The sequence below is a fragment of the Grus americana genome, chromosome 16 (assembly GCF_028858705.1).
Source record: "Grus americana isolate bGruAme1 chromosome 16, bGruAme1.mat, whole genome shotgun sequence".
Classification (NCBI taxonomy): Eukaryota; Metazoa; Chordata; class Aves; order Gruiformes; family Gruidae; genus Grus; species Grus americana.
In genome coordinates this window covers 16,005,276-16,021,911 of record NC_072867.1, presented here as the reverse complement: position 1 = coordinate 16,021,911, position 16,636 = coordinate 16,005,276, and the positions used below count along the sequence as shown (strand labels likewise).

General features: G+C 59.1%; 2 protein-coding genes across 3 annotated transcripts in view; one reads left to right on the top strand and one right to left on the bottom strand.

Annotated features, from left to right (window-relative positions):
• Positions 1-1,079: 1,079 nt before the first annotated feature.
• Positions 1,080-13,235, bottom strand: DAO (D-amino acid oxidase). 2 transcript variants are annotated; one of them, XM_054843872.1, is made up of 11 exons: positions 13,046-13,229; positions 11,523-11,728; positions 11,265-11,379; positions 10,826-10,902; positions 10,340-10,405; positions 9,441-9,495; positions 8,891-8,995; positions 8,252-8,334; positions 6,349-6,466; positions 5,431-5,529; positions 1,080-3,890 (listed from the first exon to the last, which is right to left on the bottom strand). In XM_054843872.1, the coding sequence occupies exons 2-11, from the start codon at positions 11,714-11,716 to the stop codon at positions 3,759-3,761; spliced, it is 1,044 nt and encodes a 347-aa protein (XP_054699847.1). In that variant the 5' UTR covers positions 11,717-11,728; positions 13,046-13,229; the 3' UTR covers positions 1,080-3,758. The 2 variants fall into 2 exon arrangements, with proteins under 2 accessions (XP_054699847.1, XP_054699848.1); XM_054843873.1 differs by lacking the exon at positions 8,891-8,995 and having other exon boundaries at positions 13,046-13,235.
• A 1,552-nt stretch (positions 13,236-14,787) lies between these two features.
• The window catches only part of SSH1 (slingshot protein phosphatase 1), a 39,628-nt gene continuing 37,779 nt past the window's right edge, over positions 14,788-16,636 (top strand). Inside the window, exon 1 of the mRNA XM_054844800.1 lies at positions 14,788-14,957. Coding sequence (XP_054700775.1) covers positions 14,892-14,957 — 66 coding nt within the window. The 5' untranslated portion in view covers positions 14,788-14,891. The remainder of the gene's footprint in view (positions 14,958-16,636) is intronic.

The window sequence follows — 16,636 nt, the reverse complement described above, 5'->3', positions numbered from 1 at the left end:
TGCGGTCTGCCATTGCAGGTGGCAGAGGTGCGTTGGGACGAGGTGGCTTAGCGCACGTCTGGGCTTCGGGGCAGGGAGGCTCCTTCTGTTTATTTACTTTTTCATGTAAACTTCCCTTTTACCTACCTTGTTTTTATAAAATGTAATTAAGTGCATAACCCTGACTGTATTCCTCTCCCCTCTAATGATATTCTTATTTTGCTGTCCAGTAGTTGTTCATGTCCGAGTCAAAATGACAAATGATCTGCAAATACTTTGCATGCTAACGCAGTGTGTTCTCATCCCTGCGTGCATCAACCTTCCTTCTCGCAGCTTGTGCAGCCGTTGACAGTCCACTGGGATGAAGGGTCTGATTTCTGGGGACGGAAACAGTTGGTAACTACGGAAGGGTTTGTACTGCGGAAGCAATACTTGGGAGAATATTCAGTCTCTGTTTTCTCTGAACTTTTTGGCATCCTCGGGCATTTCTAAAGCTCATTCTGTTTTCCAAAATGCCAGAGTTGCTGTTTGCTTACAGAGGATAACTTTACTGATACTTGATGTATTTCCAGCTTTGTTCTCTGTCACAGGCAATCGTTGTTGAGGACTGTGAGTTCGTAAAATGTGCTGATGCCGGCCGCTGGAGATGGCGCTTTGTGCTTGTCGAGAAAGCACGTGCAGCAGCTGTCCGGACATCCCGCCGAGCCCCTTACCTTTCCCATGCCACAAAAGTGAACTCCAGCCTCGTGACTCTTCTGTCCCACAGAGTTCCGACAGTGTAAAATACCTCTCCTGCCGCTCCGGTCTCAAAACAGAGCGATGAGCTGAGCTGCGTGAGTGTCCCAACCATTTCTGTGAGTCCTTCACGGGCTGGGGGCTACTAGCAACGACACGCAGGCCACCACGTCATTTCACACGACGGTGTTTCAGGTTCATTTGTCTACTCGGAATCTGAAATGACGGCTCTTCCTCCTGCAGGATGAAGCGTTCAGGAAAAATGTGTGGGGAGACATGGAAAGATGATCTACCGGGTCCGTTTCTAGGGAATTGGCATTTGAGGCCCTGTCCATCATTAAGAAGAGAAAGCGTCACGCATGAGATACTTGAATATTACCTTTATTGTGCTCACATATTAAATCGTGGCCTTTTAGAAAATAAGCAAAATTAAATAGCAAATAAAATTGCACTTCTCATGGTTTCTGTTTGTTTTCTGAGAGGCCGTGTAAGATCACGGGACAGCTACTCCCGTGTGCTCTAAGATCAGAAGAACAGAAGAATCAACTGCTTATAGCAAGCCACACAGTGATTTGCTACACCCCTGCTAATCCAGCGTAGCTCTTCTGAGATCGGGTAAGTGCGGTTGGATTTAGAGCCGTGCAGATGGGAGGAGAGCATGGTCCTTAATATCTCATTTTTGGAATAAGTGAAATCGTGTGGATGCTATTTCACTGAATGGCTTCTGCTGAAGCAGTATCACAGACCGGTAGGTTTAGCATTTATCAATGGTAAATTTTTTCCAGCCACTGTTTTCTTTTTTCTATCATTTTCTTGATTATACCCCTTTGGACTGCAACGTATCAGGTGAGCTGCCAGGTGAAGCGGGAAACCCTTTTGACAGACGGACTGGACGTGACAGTGGCTCCTAATTTTCCTGTGCCTCCCTTTGTTTTTTTAAGCAGACTGCAGCGGTGCCCTGGCTACCAGACCACAGCGGGCTCTTTATCGCACGCCCACGCTCGCTCCCTTCGAGGACGGACACTGCCGTGCCTGTGCTGCAGCTCCGCAGCAGCGAACGGAGTTTCCTGTCAGCTCTGCCGCGGTGGCAGCAGGACAGCGCTTGCCTAAGCGACTGTTCCGCAGTCGAGGACAACCAGAAAGCACAAATGACCGCCGCTATCCCAAGGTGGTTTATACTTCGCAAGGATGCGAGGAACACCAGTGTTAGGGCAAAATCGCAGTCAGAGGAACTTCAGCGCCTGCTCTTGTTGGTGCCTTCGACAGCGAGTTCTTGCCTTGGACTCGAGAATTCCCCTGCGATGTCACTTTGCCAGCGCTGCGGGTGTCATAGCAGAGGCAAACGCATCCGTCCCGCACCTTTACAAAAGGGAAGGAGATGGGCCAGGAGCTGCTGAGAAATTCTGGCCCTTAACAGTGAGAGTAACCATTGCTGCTTTGTAAAAGGGCAGACAATTAGCAGACGCACTCAGCAAAGCTCGTCAGAGCTTTCTGACTGCCCGGGGCGTGTAAGCTGGAGAGGTGCACAGCGGCCACACAGTGTTCAGTGGAAAAGGAGGTTGCTGGAAGGTCTCCCAGGGCCATGGCGGTGCTGGCACGGTCACCTCCATAGCGCTGCTGAAAATGAGACCAGTCTCACCTGCGCCCACAGGGCAGCAGACCTCGTGTGCATGGACCATCTCCAGCAGCACCGAGCGCCCATCGCTGCCCGCAAAACCTTCACAAATTTCTCTTTTCCTTGGTGAAATGGAAGCAGCGTGTCAGGAGACGGGTCCTTTGACGGGGAGCAAATCTGGTGCGAGGCTGCGGCCAAGAAACGTGCACTTTTCATGGGACTGCTTTAAATCCAGGCACCCAGGAGGTAAAACGCACCCAGCTTCACTGCAGCGTCTCTCGGTCACTAGGTGCAGCTGCCTGGTGCAGCACAAACCGGGTTGATGAGGTATTTCTGGCACATGAAGTCAGAGAAGCTGCATCACAGATGAGTAAGAAACAGTTGGTTTATCTGGGGAGGGGAGCGAGCCAGGCACTGTGCGCTGGGCTCGGGACAACCGCCGGCCTTCGGATTTGAGGCTAATGTTTCTCAAGTACCTTGTCTGTGATGGCTTTTAGAGCAGGAAAGCCACACGGCGTGGAAAAAACGGCCAAACTGTATCTTCAGAAGAGTGCCTTGGGTCCCCGGCCGCGGCACTGAACACCCCCGAAAAGTCACACCCTCCTGGGAGCTCCTTCGGGAGGCACAGCCCGCCCCGAGCCAGCTCCTCTCTCCCAGCTGCTGCACACGGCTGGAGGAAATGAGAAACCGAAGGGCCCGTGGGAGTTTTAGGGACGAGAACAGCTATTTTGCGTATGCTCCCTGCTATATATAGAGTCTGGCAAGTACACAGGGCTGGAACATGTTGCTTTTGTTGCTAAAAACATCATTTGGAAAGCCCATTTTAGGCAACTGCTGCTGTCTATTGCCAGATACACTAACCAGGTGCTGGAGACCCATGCTTTGTCCTGGCACAAACGTAAGAAAAGCTATTGTAACCGAAGCACGTGCTTTTAGAGCCGTCGTTACTTCCCTGGGAGCTTCAGAGCTTCTTCCTACTAAGGAGCTTTTGCCTCCTGGGGGAAGCTTGCAAATCTAATTATGTGCTGGGTGTCGGAGCAGTCGGTGAAGACCTCAGGTGGCACCGGCTCCGTTTCAGATCCTGTCCCATCACGCAGACAAACTGCAGGACTGTCAAGGTTTCAGCTGAGCCTCGCCTGCCCTTCGCAGACTGATCCCTGGGACAGAAGCGTGCTTTGCCACAGACAATTAGTCCATATTTGAAAGCACGCGCTGGGGGCAGGTTGTGCAAGGCCGGGGCGGAGGGAACTCAGCCGTCTGGCAAATGGCAGCGGCAGAACTGGCAGCGACCTGAAAACGAGACGCTAGGAACCGGCGTCAGAGCTGGCGGGAGGATTGAACGGCCCACGTGTAGCACTGTGTTATTCGCATCGTTCTGCTGTGATTTCTAAGCTACTGCTGTCACGATAATCCTGGGTGAGCGGGCAACTCACAGGCGGGGCTGCGGCAGGCTGGCCAGCTTCTTCTCCTGGAGGATGCTCCCGAAGAGCCTGGCTGCTGCCATGGCACAGCCCCAGTGGATGGTGATCCCGAACCCGCCGTGGCCGTAGTTGTGTATCACCTGGGGGAGGAGAGAAGGGATCAGTGCTGGGAAAGCTGTGCTGGAGCCCGCTGGGACCAAGGGCAGCGAGGAGCCACCGACAGCGGCTGGGAATGTCCTGAGTGTCTTTAGGCTGACCCTTCGATCTGGCAGCTCCGGGTGCACAGCTCAGCGACCCGCTGCTCTTTCCCTCCCTCCAAAAGCCGCTGGAGAGGCAGGAGAAGCTCCGCGTGGTTCAGCATCGGGGCCCCGGAGCATCCTCTGCCCCAGCCACCTTGACACACAGCAGCAGGGTCGTAGCCATGGTCCTCGGAGCACAACGTGTTACGTCCTACCTAGGGTTTGTTCCTGCCCAGGTAAATTACTTTGCTCCGGTGGGAGCCTGACTCGTCGCTGGGATCAACAGCAACCCCTCTCCTGTGCCAAGGCAGCGCAGATGCGGTGTGCCGATAAAGGAACAGAGCCATCCATAAATTAATTCAAATACGGCATCGCCTTGAACTGTGCTCTGGGCTTTGCCTTAATACACCGTTTTCTGTCCAAGACTCTCCTGCTAAGAACTGAATATATTTTCATTACAATTAATTACATTTTGCAGTCGCCATCCCCTTTGGAGCTTTAATCTCTTCTACCAAGCTGTACAGAGACATATGCACGCAACTGAATCAAGGATTCCCTCTGCAGGTCTGCTGACGGGCATCGAGGCGACAGCGCTAAGGAGTGGTGTGGTCCTACGTGAAAAGGTGCTGTGCTGAGGGTCCGAGAACAGACGGCACGCTGAAACTCGTGCCATCCCTGGTTTCCTTTCTCTTAAAAGATGTATGAGCAGTGCGAGGCAATTTAAAGAGCCGTCGCCCTGGGGAAGTTTTACACTAGGCACCCAGCTTTACCTACACAGAGGCAGCTGAAATTTTCAGAGCCCCACGGCAGGTCCAGCCCCACGGGTGTCCCCCTGTGCCTTCGCCACGGTTCATTTCGTGCTGCTGCTCAGTTTCGAACTGGAAGAATTCTCGAGAAGCGCGATCTTTTGCACCAACCACCTGGTGTTGGTGCCGGAGGCCCTGAGCAAGTTTCATTAAAAACTGCGTATCGGGGTTTATTAAAGGAAGACAAGAAGTTCATTTGCACAAGTGCTCCCAGCAGAAACCCACACTACTTTAAATGCCGACACCGAGACACGGTTTGCACGTGCCTTGTGTGGGTCTGGGAGCAGCAGAGCTCGGGCCAGAGTTATTTCTCCCAAATGATTTTTTGGTGTCTGTTAAGGACTAAGCTCCAGCTGCAGGTTTTCCTTCGGCAGGAGCACTCCTTGCCCACTCTCCCCATAAAATCCATCAAAACTTGATATCTTTGGCGCTTATCTCTGACACCGGCCTGAAACTGGCTCAAGGATTGACACGTTTTTAGAGGGGTGATGGAGCGAGGACATCACCCGTGGCTTCGGGCTGAAGAGCACCAGCGTTAGCTGGACGTTGGTGCTGCACTGCCAAGGTCAGCGTGACGGATGCACAATTATTGCGGTGGTTAATGGCGCTCGGCATCCGGGGGCGGCGCGCCGTACCTCTGCCTGGAACTGCCCGTGGCGGACGGTCTCCCGCTCCAGGCGAACCCAGGGGCGCGCTGGTCTCAAGCCGCTCCACTCCTCCACGATCTTCGCATTCTGAAAGCAAAAGCACGTCGGCACCTGCACAGCATTCCTCCGAATTCATTGCAGCGGCCAAATGTCACCCCCAAAACGGCGCTAAGGGAGCTGTGAGATGAGGGGGGACGGAACCTCCCCCATTCCCGCTGCCACACCGGCCCCTGGGATGCTGCAAGGGCCGACTGGGTAGAACAATTTCACATTGCAGCCCGCACGTCGGCAGCCTGCAGCAGAGCCGAAGCCCCACGCTGCCTTTCCTGCTCACCCAGGGCACGACGGCGGCGTCAGGAGCGGGTGCAAACCGGCCTCGCCACACGCCAGCCTTCCTCTAACGCAGCAGCGCAGGATGGGGACACACCACGAGCAAAGGGTCGGCGCCTCCCAGAGCTTTTTTTAACCAGCTGTATGAGTAATCCCTTTTTCCTACAAACCTTGTCTCAAAAGCAATTCCAGCCCCAGCCCCTGCCTGCCGATCAGGCAGGCGTACAGAGCCCGAGGAGCAAACGCCGCCAGGCACGCACAAACACCCAGCCGTGCCACCCCGCTGTGTTTTACCCCCTCGCCCAGAGCTATGTGCTGCTGTGGGGCACGCCAAGCCCGGGGTTACTCCGTGCGCACACTTCACCCCTCGCCCCCGCCGCGTTTGTGTGGCTGACCCTGCACAAGCAACGGCCGCTCTGCAGAAACCCCTCCGGCTCGCCCGGCTGCTGAAGGGAAGCGCCGCGTGTTCCTCATATAAAGGTTCGGATTTTGCGGTTTGTCCTCGGCGGCCTCAGCTGCGCCCGGGCTCTCCATGTCCCCCCCAAAACCTCCCGGCGGTGGGTTGGGGTCACCCACCTGCAGAGCGGGGAGCAGCCTGCAGCAGTTCTCCCAGATGGTTTTGTGATCCTGGGCGCTGTTTTCCTCGTTCCAGTTGCCATGCTGATAGATTCCTCCCAAGACCGTGAACTCACTCCTGCACCAAAAGCCAAAGGAAATAAATGGCAGCGAGCGTCCCCAGCCGTCCCTTGCCGGACACCGCGCGTGCGTGTGATTTACGGATCCTGCTGCACCCTGAACCTGCAACGTATTCCTGCCGGAGAAACCCTCGCGCCAGGCAGGGAGGAGAGCTGTGCCTGCACGTCTGCTCCTCAGCAAGCCGCTCGCTAAACGCTATCAGCACCCCGAAGGCCCTTGCCCGGGCAAACCAAACAGCTAATTTCATCTTCTGTCGGACAGGTCTGCTCCTGCCTGGCTGGGGAAGAGAGGTGGGAGGACGGGGATGCCTGCAGTGGGGAACACAAACAGATTGCTGCTGCCGCCGCCCCACAGCTCCTGCAGATTAACAGAGGACAAGGTTAAGGCTGGGGGGAGCTGGGGGCATCTGTACTGCCGGGCCCCTCTAAAACCTCGCGTGAGCCCTGGGAAGCACAGAGACGAAAGGGCTGGATGCCGGGGGGTGCAGGAGGGGAGCCCCCGGGGCTGAGCATGGAAGAGACATCCTCCGAGCCCGAGTGCCGGACCCGGCTGCTTGCTTTGGGAGCCAGCTCGGTGCCGGCCGTGGCAGCTCAAGCTAAAATAAGCACAGGGAGAGGAATTCATATGTACCTGGGCCTGTGATCAGAAATCGCCCGTACTACTTTGCATGGGTGCTGCAAGCATTCAAAGTTCCTATTTACATAATGGCGTATTGCCCAGTCCTGAAACATTAACACGACAGGAAGTGCCAGAAATGCGGCATTCGAGTTACAGCTTAAACCCCCTCTCCGTCGCCAAAGCGGGGTAGGTGGCTGCTCTCAGGAGGAAACAGAGGCGGGATGAACAGCAGACATGTATTTATTTATCCTGCGCTGTAGCTCCCTGGGTACACGCATACGTTGCTGTCTCAAATAGATCCCAACTCCCTTCCGAAAGCTGCTGGTGGGAAGCAAGTGGAAAGTGCAAGATAAGTGCTGGAAGGTGGTCTCTGCCCGGGCACGGCCACCGCTGCTCGCTGAGCTCGGGACATGGTGCTTTCCAGGCCAGGATCCTGTTTCAGCCCTTCTCACCCCTATGGGGACACAGAAATAAGGTTTTTCCCCTGGGAGTCTCCTCGGTTCCTGCAGGGAGGTGGCAGGGAGCCCTGCCTGGGTGCTAAACCCGACGGGATGCTCTCAGGTGTCTCACCAACAGCCACAGGCACAGCGCAGGGTAACAGTGCGGAAAGGCTGAGCTTTTTAGGGTAGGCTTGTGTTAAAGTAAAAAGGATTCCTGCCACTGGTTCTAACGGGAGCATGAATCAGAAGAGTCTTTCCCCGTGATGAGCTGCTGTACAGCTCCAGTGACAAAAAAACTGGGTAGAGAGGTGAAAACAAAAGATCTCTCCCAAAATGCTTGCCCCACTGTCAATGTTTGACTCTTTTGAGGACCTGGTCAGGACCGGCATTTTGCTTTGGTGGTATTTGCTCCTTGGAAAAGGACAGGACCAGGGCCACTGAAGCCCCACGGCGCTGCCTGATCTGAGAACCCAGGACCAGCCCGGACCCCCCTCGCATCTGAGCGCCGAGCCGGGGTCTCTGTGCTCTCTGCGCCGGCCGTGGGAGCTCCCTGGCTTTGCCTGCCCACGTCCTTCTGCTCTCCTCCCACACGGCAAATAAAACCATCACCACGCCAGGACCAGCCCAGGCCCAGGCTGCTGCAAGGGGGGTGCTGCAGGGCAGACGTCAGCAGGGACCCGCGTCCGAGCCGGTGCCTTAGGGGCGCAGACAGCAGAGCCACCTACCCCGGTATGACGTACGGCGAGTTGTAGATACCAGACTCGATGTCGTGAGTGATGATGAAATGCTTCACCCATGGGGCCAGGACCTGGGAGACAAAGGGGAGAGGGTCAGGTATTGCTGGAGAGTGGGGTGCTCGGCTCGGGGGGGGCAGCGGGAGGGACGTGGGGTCTGGACAAGGTGCACTCCCTTCTGCTCAGGCTCTACGTACACCGCGGCGCTGCCCTGCGCTGCCCTGGGAAGACAGGGAGATGGGAGGGCAGGCGGGCAGGCGGAGGAGCTTCCTACCTGGGCTGAGTCTGTGTTTCCCCAAATAATCATCCTCTTCTCCCAAGGATTTTATGTCTTTTTATCATTGGCGTTATGCCTCTGGCCTCCCCCTACCTTCACCCGATGAAGAAACGGGCTGGAGACCCGGGGTGTCCCCACGGCTGAACCAGGAACGGGATCCAGGTTTTCTGCTCTGGCCTCCACGCACGCGAGGGTTTTACATCACCAGCGTTTGCTGGGAATCAGGACCTGACCCCGGTGTGGGTCTGGGACACGAGCCCGCGACTTGCCCCAGGGACCACATCTCATAAGGTGGCTATCGAACGGCTCCTCCAGCAAAAAGATGGGGGACACAAGCCACGCACCCGCCTCACCTTTATGACCTGTCCACGGCCGGGCTGTAGCTCCGGGTCGGGCTGCAGCTCCCCCGCGCGCACCCCAGTGCAGTTTATTACAACATCCGCGCCCTGGGCAAACATCTAATGAGAGACAGACACGGCGCGGTGAGCAGCGCGCACAGCGATGCTGCCCATGGGGGCACAAGATTCCTGCACGGAAGCCAAGCCACGCACTCGGTCTAACAGCCCGGTGAAGAATCCAGCAGAAGGGCCGGATCCAGGGCATAGCTTCCCCGGCACGGCTCCCGCCGACACCCCATGTGTGCAGGCAAGAAGAACGTTTGCAGTTTAAGGGCAAGCGTAGCGCCCGTGCTTGGCTGCATCTTCGCTCAGCGCTGGCTAAATGTGCTACCCCGTCCCCTCTCAGCCGTCTCTTGATGCCCAAGTGCCTTTATCTTTCCCGGTAGAATTTGTTTTCCGGATCTTGGCGTAGTCTTGCCGCTGTCCCCTGGCCCATCGCTCGGGCCAAGGGACCCCCCCGGAGCAGCCTGTGCCCGCTCTGCCCCGGCTCGACGTCTCCACTCACCTCCTGGAAAGATTCAACCTTCTTATGGAAAAACTTCACTCCCCTCTGCGTTAACCTGGGAAGAACAAGTCCATTTGTTACCAGCAAATAAAAAGCAAATGTACCATTCAAATTAGCACCTGTAATTGATACCCTGAGTAGGTACGGCTTGTTGCTCCTTCTAATAAACACCCCTCTTGGTGATTCCTAATGGTCTCCAGTCATTAGCTCATTTCCCTAACGACCCAGAGCTACCGAGGGTGACCCGTCCTGCTACGCCCTGCGCCAGAGCCCGGGCTTTCTGTGGTGGGCAGGGCACCCGCGCCACGCTACAAACGACAAGAACCAAACCAAATACTCCCATAGCTAAAAGCCAGAAAGCGCTCAGATGCAGCTCTGTGTATCTCATTGCTTTCATTTTTATCATGCAAAAATACACTCCGGGGCTAACTATTAAAGTGGGGAGTCTGTTACCCCGCTGGGGCAAGGAGCAGGAATTCCAGACCCTTTTCCCCGCTTCCCAGGGATGCATCCCTGCCTCGCCTCTCCTTTGGCTCATCCCGCCGTGCCCTCGCCCCTGCGCTGCTGCGGGTCACAGGGTGAGGGCTGCGGAGAGCAGGGGAGGACGCTCAGGTCCCCTGTGGGTGCTGTCTCGGGGCAGCCACCAGCACCAGCATTTTCAAGCTGAACAGGTCAGAATTGCAGCAGGACACGGGGCGGTCACCTAAAATCAGAGCCGCCTAAACTCAGCCACCAACTCGGCGTGGGAGAAGGATCCAGAGCAACACCTGACGTGCAGGATGAAAACCCACACCTGCCTCCCGGGTCCTGCCGCCCAGAGAAATCGGGGGGAGCGGCAGGTCTCGGGGAGCGGCAGGTCTCCCGGCACGGCCCCGGCACCGCGGCGGCTCCGCACCCACCTGTTGGTGAGCCACGGCAGATAGCTCCTGCACTCCAGCATCAGCGCCGTGTTGAACCAGCCGTAGCTGAAACCAGACGAGGAGAGGAAGCCGTAAGGACCTGCAGCGGCTTTACAGGCGCAGCCGCCTCCTGCCCCGATGCTCCCGATGGCCGCTGCAGGTCCGGGACCCCAATTTCCCCTTTTTCCCTCTGTCTACAGCATAAAACACCTTCTGCTGATTTTCTTCCCCCAGTTTGACAACATCTGGTGAAGTAAGAGAGGAGCCGGAATGCTTTCCATGCTGGGCTGCTGCTTTTTTGTTTTGTTTTGATTTGTTTCCCTTATTTTAAAGGAAGCGGCTGTAGCAAAGCAAGGCCACTTCTGCACCCGCATTTCTCGTCCTCGTCGCCCCTCGAAAGGGAGACGTCTGGGACCGTCCGGCCGTCCCTTCCCTGCCTGGGGGAAAGCACATCCGTGGCTCTCCAGAAAACCGACAGAAAAATACCTGTAACCGGGGAAGAGCTCAAGCTCTTTTGGCGTCAGGTTCCTGAATCCCAGGACAATGTTCCTCCAGGACGGGTCCTGCAGTAGGGAAAAAGGTCCGAGGTCATTAATGAACTGGAATCGCCGTGCCACCGTGGGACAGAAGCCGTGGGGGGACACAGCCCACCCAAAAGGAGCACGGGTGGGTGGGTGGCTGCGGCACACCGCGGCCGGCTCGGCTCTGCCAGCTCCCACCCTCGGAGGGCTCAGCCCGGAGTTCATACCAACGTTGCATCGGGGGCACAGAAAACACCGTGTCCCGGGCAAACTGTCACAAGACAAACTTGGAAGGATTGGGAAAGCATTCAGAGCATCGTCTGGGAAGAAGTACAACCCTGCCCGCCCCCGGGCAGCCTCCGAGCTGGAGCCCTTCCCAGCCCTGGCTGTGACTTGCTCCTTACCGGCACCGGCTGCGTAAACAGGTTGTAGCCAGAAATGAGGAACAGTCCCATTTCCTTCGCTGCCGGTGAGCCCAGGTGTCCGAGCAGATAATCAAACGTCTCTTTATTCCAGAGCCTGCCATGAAAACAGGAGAGCGGTGGCTCTGCCAGCCCCATGGAGCTGTGCCCGGGCAGCTCAGCCCCTCGTGCACCGGTGGCCATGTCGGGGGGGGGACACGACACCGCACCAGCCTTCTCCTCCTCCTCCTCCTCACTTACGTCTCCTGCAGGTTGCCGTGGTCGCTCAGGTAGGGCTGCCACAAGCCGGCTGCCCCGTCGCTGGTGGTGCGGGGCGTGTAGCGGTCTGCGTAGACCTCCATCTCCAGGGAGGGCACCAGGCTGTGGTACTGCTCGTGGATGCACAGGGCGGTGGAGAGGCCGATCACCCCGGCCCCGATGATGGCCACGCGCATGGCTCCGGCTCTCTGCAGGGGTGAAACGCTTGAAGGGCAGCGCCGGGGCCGGGGAGCTGCTCGGCTTCCCAGGAGGGAGGGCATCAGTGCCTGCCCGACCCGACCCGGCCTCGGCTCCGCTGCTGGAGTGGAGCTGGGCTGCAGGGAAGGGGCTGAGCTGCTCTTGGTGCATTTGTGTGCATTTCTTGTAAAGTCTCCCCAGTCCTCTCCAACACCTGCCTGCACTGCCCAGGCACTGAAATCACGGGTGAGCGGGGCGCAGGTTGCCACGGTGGCAGGGGAACGTTTCTCCATCGCTCGCAGCCCTTGTGCTCAGGGGCAGCAGCCCTGGCTCTACCCTTGGGCATGCTGTAGCCGCTGGCGAGCAGTAAAACTGTGGCTCAGCTGCCCGCGGCCGCGCTCCTCTGCCTGGCAGAAAGAGCCGCGGTTGCTTCATGCCCTGCGGCAGCGCAGGGGAGAGCGGCACAGCCATCGGCACCCTCCTCTCTCTCCCTTCCAGCAGCCAGCAAGCCAGGCGCGAGCAGCCGGGGAGAGATGGGTGCACCCACCCACGCACATCGTCTCCCACGGGATGGCGTGAGCCCTCCGTGCCCCGCTCCAGGGTGCTCCTCATTCTCCTCAGCCCCTGGCATGGGCTAAATAAAAGAAATGGGAAACAGCGGCTGTTTTCCAGGTGCGATAAATGCAAGGATGGCTCCTCAGGGCTGCCTGCAGGTGAAGGTGGCTGTGCCACTACCCCAAACCCTTCCCGGCACCGGCTGGGAGAACCGCTGTTTGTAAACGCTGGCTGCAAAGAGGGTCTGCAGCCCCCCTCACTCCCCTGACTCTTCCCTCTCGACGGAGCTTTCCTGCCTTGCAGCCTGGAAAAAGCCCTGTGGTCACCGTCTGGGCAGAGAGCGGCCAGGGACCAGGGGTACAACCGTGTGGATCGCCTCAGCCTGGCTCACATCCCTGGATGCTCAGCTGCCAGCGTGCGGGTAGGGGGATGGACACCAGCAGCACGCCAGACCTGGTTCTGGGCAGCACGAGTAAATTCTAGCCCGTAGTTTTATTCGGATAAGGCGAAGCGCAGCATCTCTGCTGTGAAAGGCAGCCCGCAGCGGGACTGACATTCGCTGGGATGGAGGGATGAGTCATTGGGACGGCGAAGCACCGAAGGCAGCGGGAGAGCCGCGCTGCTTCCCATCTGCTGTGGTTTTATAACCCGCGGCCGGCAGGAACCGGAGCTGCCTCCTTTACCTGCAGCCGCGGGGATCTGCCCCTGCGGCCAAGGAGGTATCTGCCTCGCCGGTCAATAAATAACGGAAACACAGGTTTTTACCAGCTTACCTGCAGAGTGCGTGGTCCTCGGGGCAGATGCCGTGGTTTTCAGAGACTTCTCGGAGCGGCTTGTTTACAGCCCAGCAAACCACCCGCGGTGCAAGGTCTAAGCGCCGAGGGCAGTGGGAGCCCAGGCAACGGGGCCAAAGTCTGTCCTCCGGACCCGGGGAGGTGGAGTCCCCCGCGCCGCGGGCAGCCGGCCCCGGAGTGGTTCCGCTGAAAGGAAAATGGGGTCACCGCGGTCCGTGGCAAAGCACCATCATTGACACTTGTCACCATGGCGACTGCTGGCTGCCCCCACAGGTCCCGGAGGATGGGGACGCGGGAATGGGACTCCCCAGCCACCGGATTCCTGTGGTATCCGGGAAAATTGGATGCTTCGGTGTTGATTTTCACATGGTAAGAGAGAAACGGCGTTGCCTCCCTCTCGCCAGACCCCAGGAGCTGTGTTGCCCACCTTCCCCCTCTCAGGGGTCGAATGGCTTCGTTTCTCATTTCTAAGCTGCCTCTCCCTTCACAGGACCCACACCTCTGGGTTCTGGGCTGAAAAGCCAGGTTTCCGTTGGTGCAGGTACCATTACCAGCAGCACAGGCAGCCCTGGAAGCACAGGCGGTGCTTGGGCAGAGTTGCTACAGTTAGGGATTTTACTATGCCTAAAGCTTTTATGAGAGGTAATGAGGATAAAAGAAATGGGAACTAATCTCCTGCACAGTCAGGTTGCAGAAATGCTTCTGGAGTCCCAGGCCCAGGGTTTCGGCCACGCAGCACGACCCACCGCAGGCAACGGGAATTCGGTCCCACAAAAAGCAGAGGGAAGGCATGGGCAGGCGTACACCAGCCTGTGCAGAAGGATGCTTTACCCCAACAGGTCAACGGGGATGGTGCGGGAGGGTCAAGCCTGCAGGCTCACGGGGCTTAAGCACCTGGTACCGTTAACGCTTTTGGTAGCGGAGCGCCGTTCACACACATTTCCAACCCCGAGCATCATTGCGGGGGCTGCCGTCCTGCACCCCGACACCGGGCAGGAGCAGCAGGGCCGGCGAGCGACTGACCCCATCCATGCCACCTGGCCAGCTCCCGAGGGCGGCAGCCGGCGAAGCCACAGCTCGGGGTGCTGCTCTGGATGCCATGAAGGAGGAGGCCCATCTGCCATGCGTGCTGCCTCATTGACGCATCCTCCGGGGATGCCGCCAGGAGAAATCCCGGGGGCAGAAGGTGCCCAAGCCCCGGGCACCCACCCCCTGGGACCCCAGGGTGCTTTGGCACAACTCCTCTGCAGCGCGGCAGGGACGGAGGGGGAAAGGCAGCCACCCGACGGCCGGAATTATTAAGGGCTTTACATACAATCAGCAAAGCTTCTTACGCTAATTACCCCATTACTCGTCTGCCTCTTGCTTTTGGCACCGCCGACCCCTCGCACTTTCTTCCCTCCGGTTTGAAGGATGCTCCGGGCTGCCGCACCCCGAAGCCCTTCGGGTGCTTTAGGGGTGAAGCTCAGACCCCGCGGACACGTTTTGGGGTGACGGGGACCGTGACCCCCGTGGGGAGGGGCCGGACCCCCCGTGGGGTGGGGCGGGGCGGGGGCGCGGCCGCCTCAGCCCAGCCCAGCCCAGCCCAGCCCAGCCCGGCCCGGCCCGGCCCGGCCCAGCGTGGGGGTTCCCGGGCGCGGCCAGCCCAGCGGGCCCCGGGGAAGCACCGCCCCGCCCCGCCCCGGGGCCGCCCCCGCCGCCGCAGCGCCCTCGCCCCTCCCCGCGGCGCGGTGGCCGGGCGGGCTGCGCAGCCGCCGGGGCGGTGGAGGCGGCCGGCGCCCCGCAGCCGCCGCTGTAGCCGGGCCCTGCCGCCGCCGCCGCCGCCATGGCGCTGGTCACGCTGCAGCGCTCGCCGACCCCCAGCGCCGCCTCCTCGGCCAGCACCAGCGAGGTGAGCCGGGCCGGGCCGGGCCGCGCCGCGGGGGGCAGAGCAGGCCTCAGCGGCGGGGGGACGGGGAGCGAGGCGGGACGCGGCCCCTCAGCGCCTCGGCTGGGCCCCGCGCGTCGGCTGCGGCCCCCACGGCCCGCAGAGCTTCGCGGCCCACGGCCCCTCCTGGCCCCAGCTGAGCCCCTCGCAGCTCCCCGGCCGTCCCAGCCCCTTCCCTCCACAGCCCTCCGGTGCTGCCCAGCCCCGCTGCCTCAGCCCCCAGCCCTGGGGTGCTGCCAGGCAGGATCAGGCCCGGGACCCTCCAGCCCTCACCACACACTGGCCGTCCCCTCCTCGCCCCTGTGTCCCCCACAGCGGTCCCCCACTTCAGCTAATCCCCCGGGGCAGCCTGCTCCGCTCTGCTCTGCCAGGTACATCCCCGGGCAGCGTGCTGGGCCTGTCTGTGGGGCAGCTGTGCTTGCTGCCCCCTGGGCCCCATGCGTTCTCCCTCCCTGACACCCCAGAGCCGCCTCCTGCCCTGGGGATGCTCTGCTTTGCCCCTCGCCTTACCCCTCCGCCCCTGTGCTGTGATGGCACTGCCTTTCCCCTCACCCGCTGTAGCTTCTGCCCCTTCCCCGAGCTGTGCTCAGTTCCCTGCTGCCAGAGCAGCTCCTGTCCCACTACATCCCATCACCGCGCGACGTCCCCGTGCTGCGCTGTCTGCTGCCGCTCCTCGCTGCAGCGCAGCCTGCATCATGCCACTGCCCTCTTCTCCTTGCTGGCTCTGCTGCTCAGGGGCCTTGTACGCACCGTTTAACCCACTGCCCCGGTAACACTCTGCTCTGCGCGTCCCTGCCCCACCGGGACAGGCGCCCTGCGTGTCCCAGCTCTGCTGCACCCCCCTTCGCCCTCCTGCCCCAGAAACGCCTTCTCCTGCCTCTGCCCCGCTCGCCCCTCTCCCGGCCTTAGGCTTTACGACCCAGCACACTCATTTTCCCTCGCTGCAGCTCCCACACGCTATCCAAACACAGCTGCACCCTCCAATTTATTTTTCTTCTTCCCTGTGCATCCTTTTTTTCCCCTCCTAACCCATGTCTTTTGTGACCCCCAAAGACAGGCCCGGTGTTTCCCTGGATATCCTCCCTGTGCATCCCTGTCCCTCCCCCTCCCTTTCCTTTGGTGCTCGCTGCCCTTGGCTTCGCTCTGTCCCCGTTCCCACCAGGTAAACAATCCTATTTGTCACCTGTCAGGTCCCTGTGACTCCCCTGATTAGCTTGTCTGGGGGGGGGGGGGGCAGGAGGGGGACGGTGCTGCAAGGCTCACGGGTTCTCCCTCGTCCGGAGGGGCCGCAGGGTTCCCTCTGCACGGCCCTCGCTGGAGTCGTGACTCATCCTTTCGCCGACTGTTCTGCCGTAGATCCAAGTTGAGTGGTTTGGGCTCCCGAGGCTGCAGGGACCCAGTGTTTGGACTGCGCTGTGTTCATTTAGAAACTTGGACTTGTGCTTTTCCGAGGATTTTTCAGAAGGAATTTTGTTGGGTTCTGGTTTAGACAGAATCTTAAATGAGACCTGGTGGCCACCTGATCTACACAGCTGTAAATGAGCTGTAACCCTGTTGCAGGCAGTGGAATTAGACTGGGTTTAACTGGTGCAGGGGAGAGAGGAGTCAAAGCAGCGTGCCTCTCGCCTTGCCACATCTGCGTT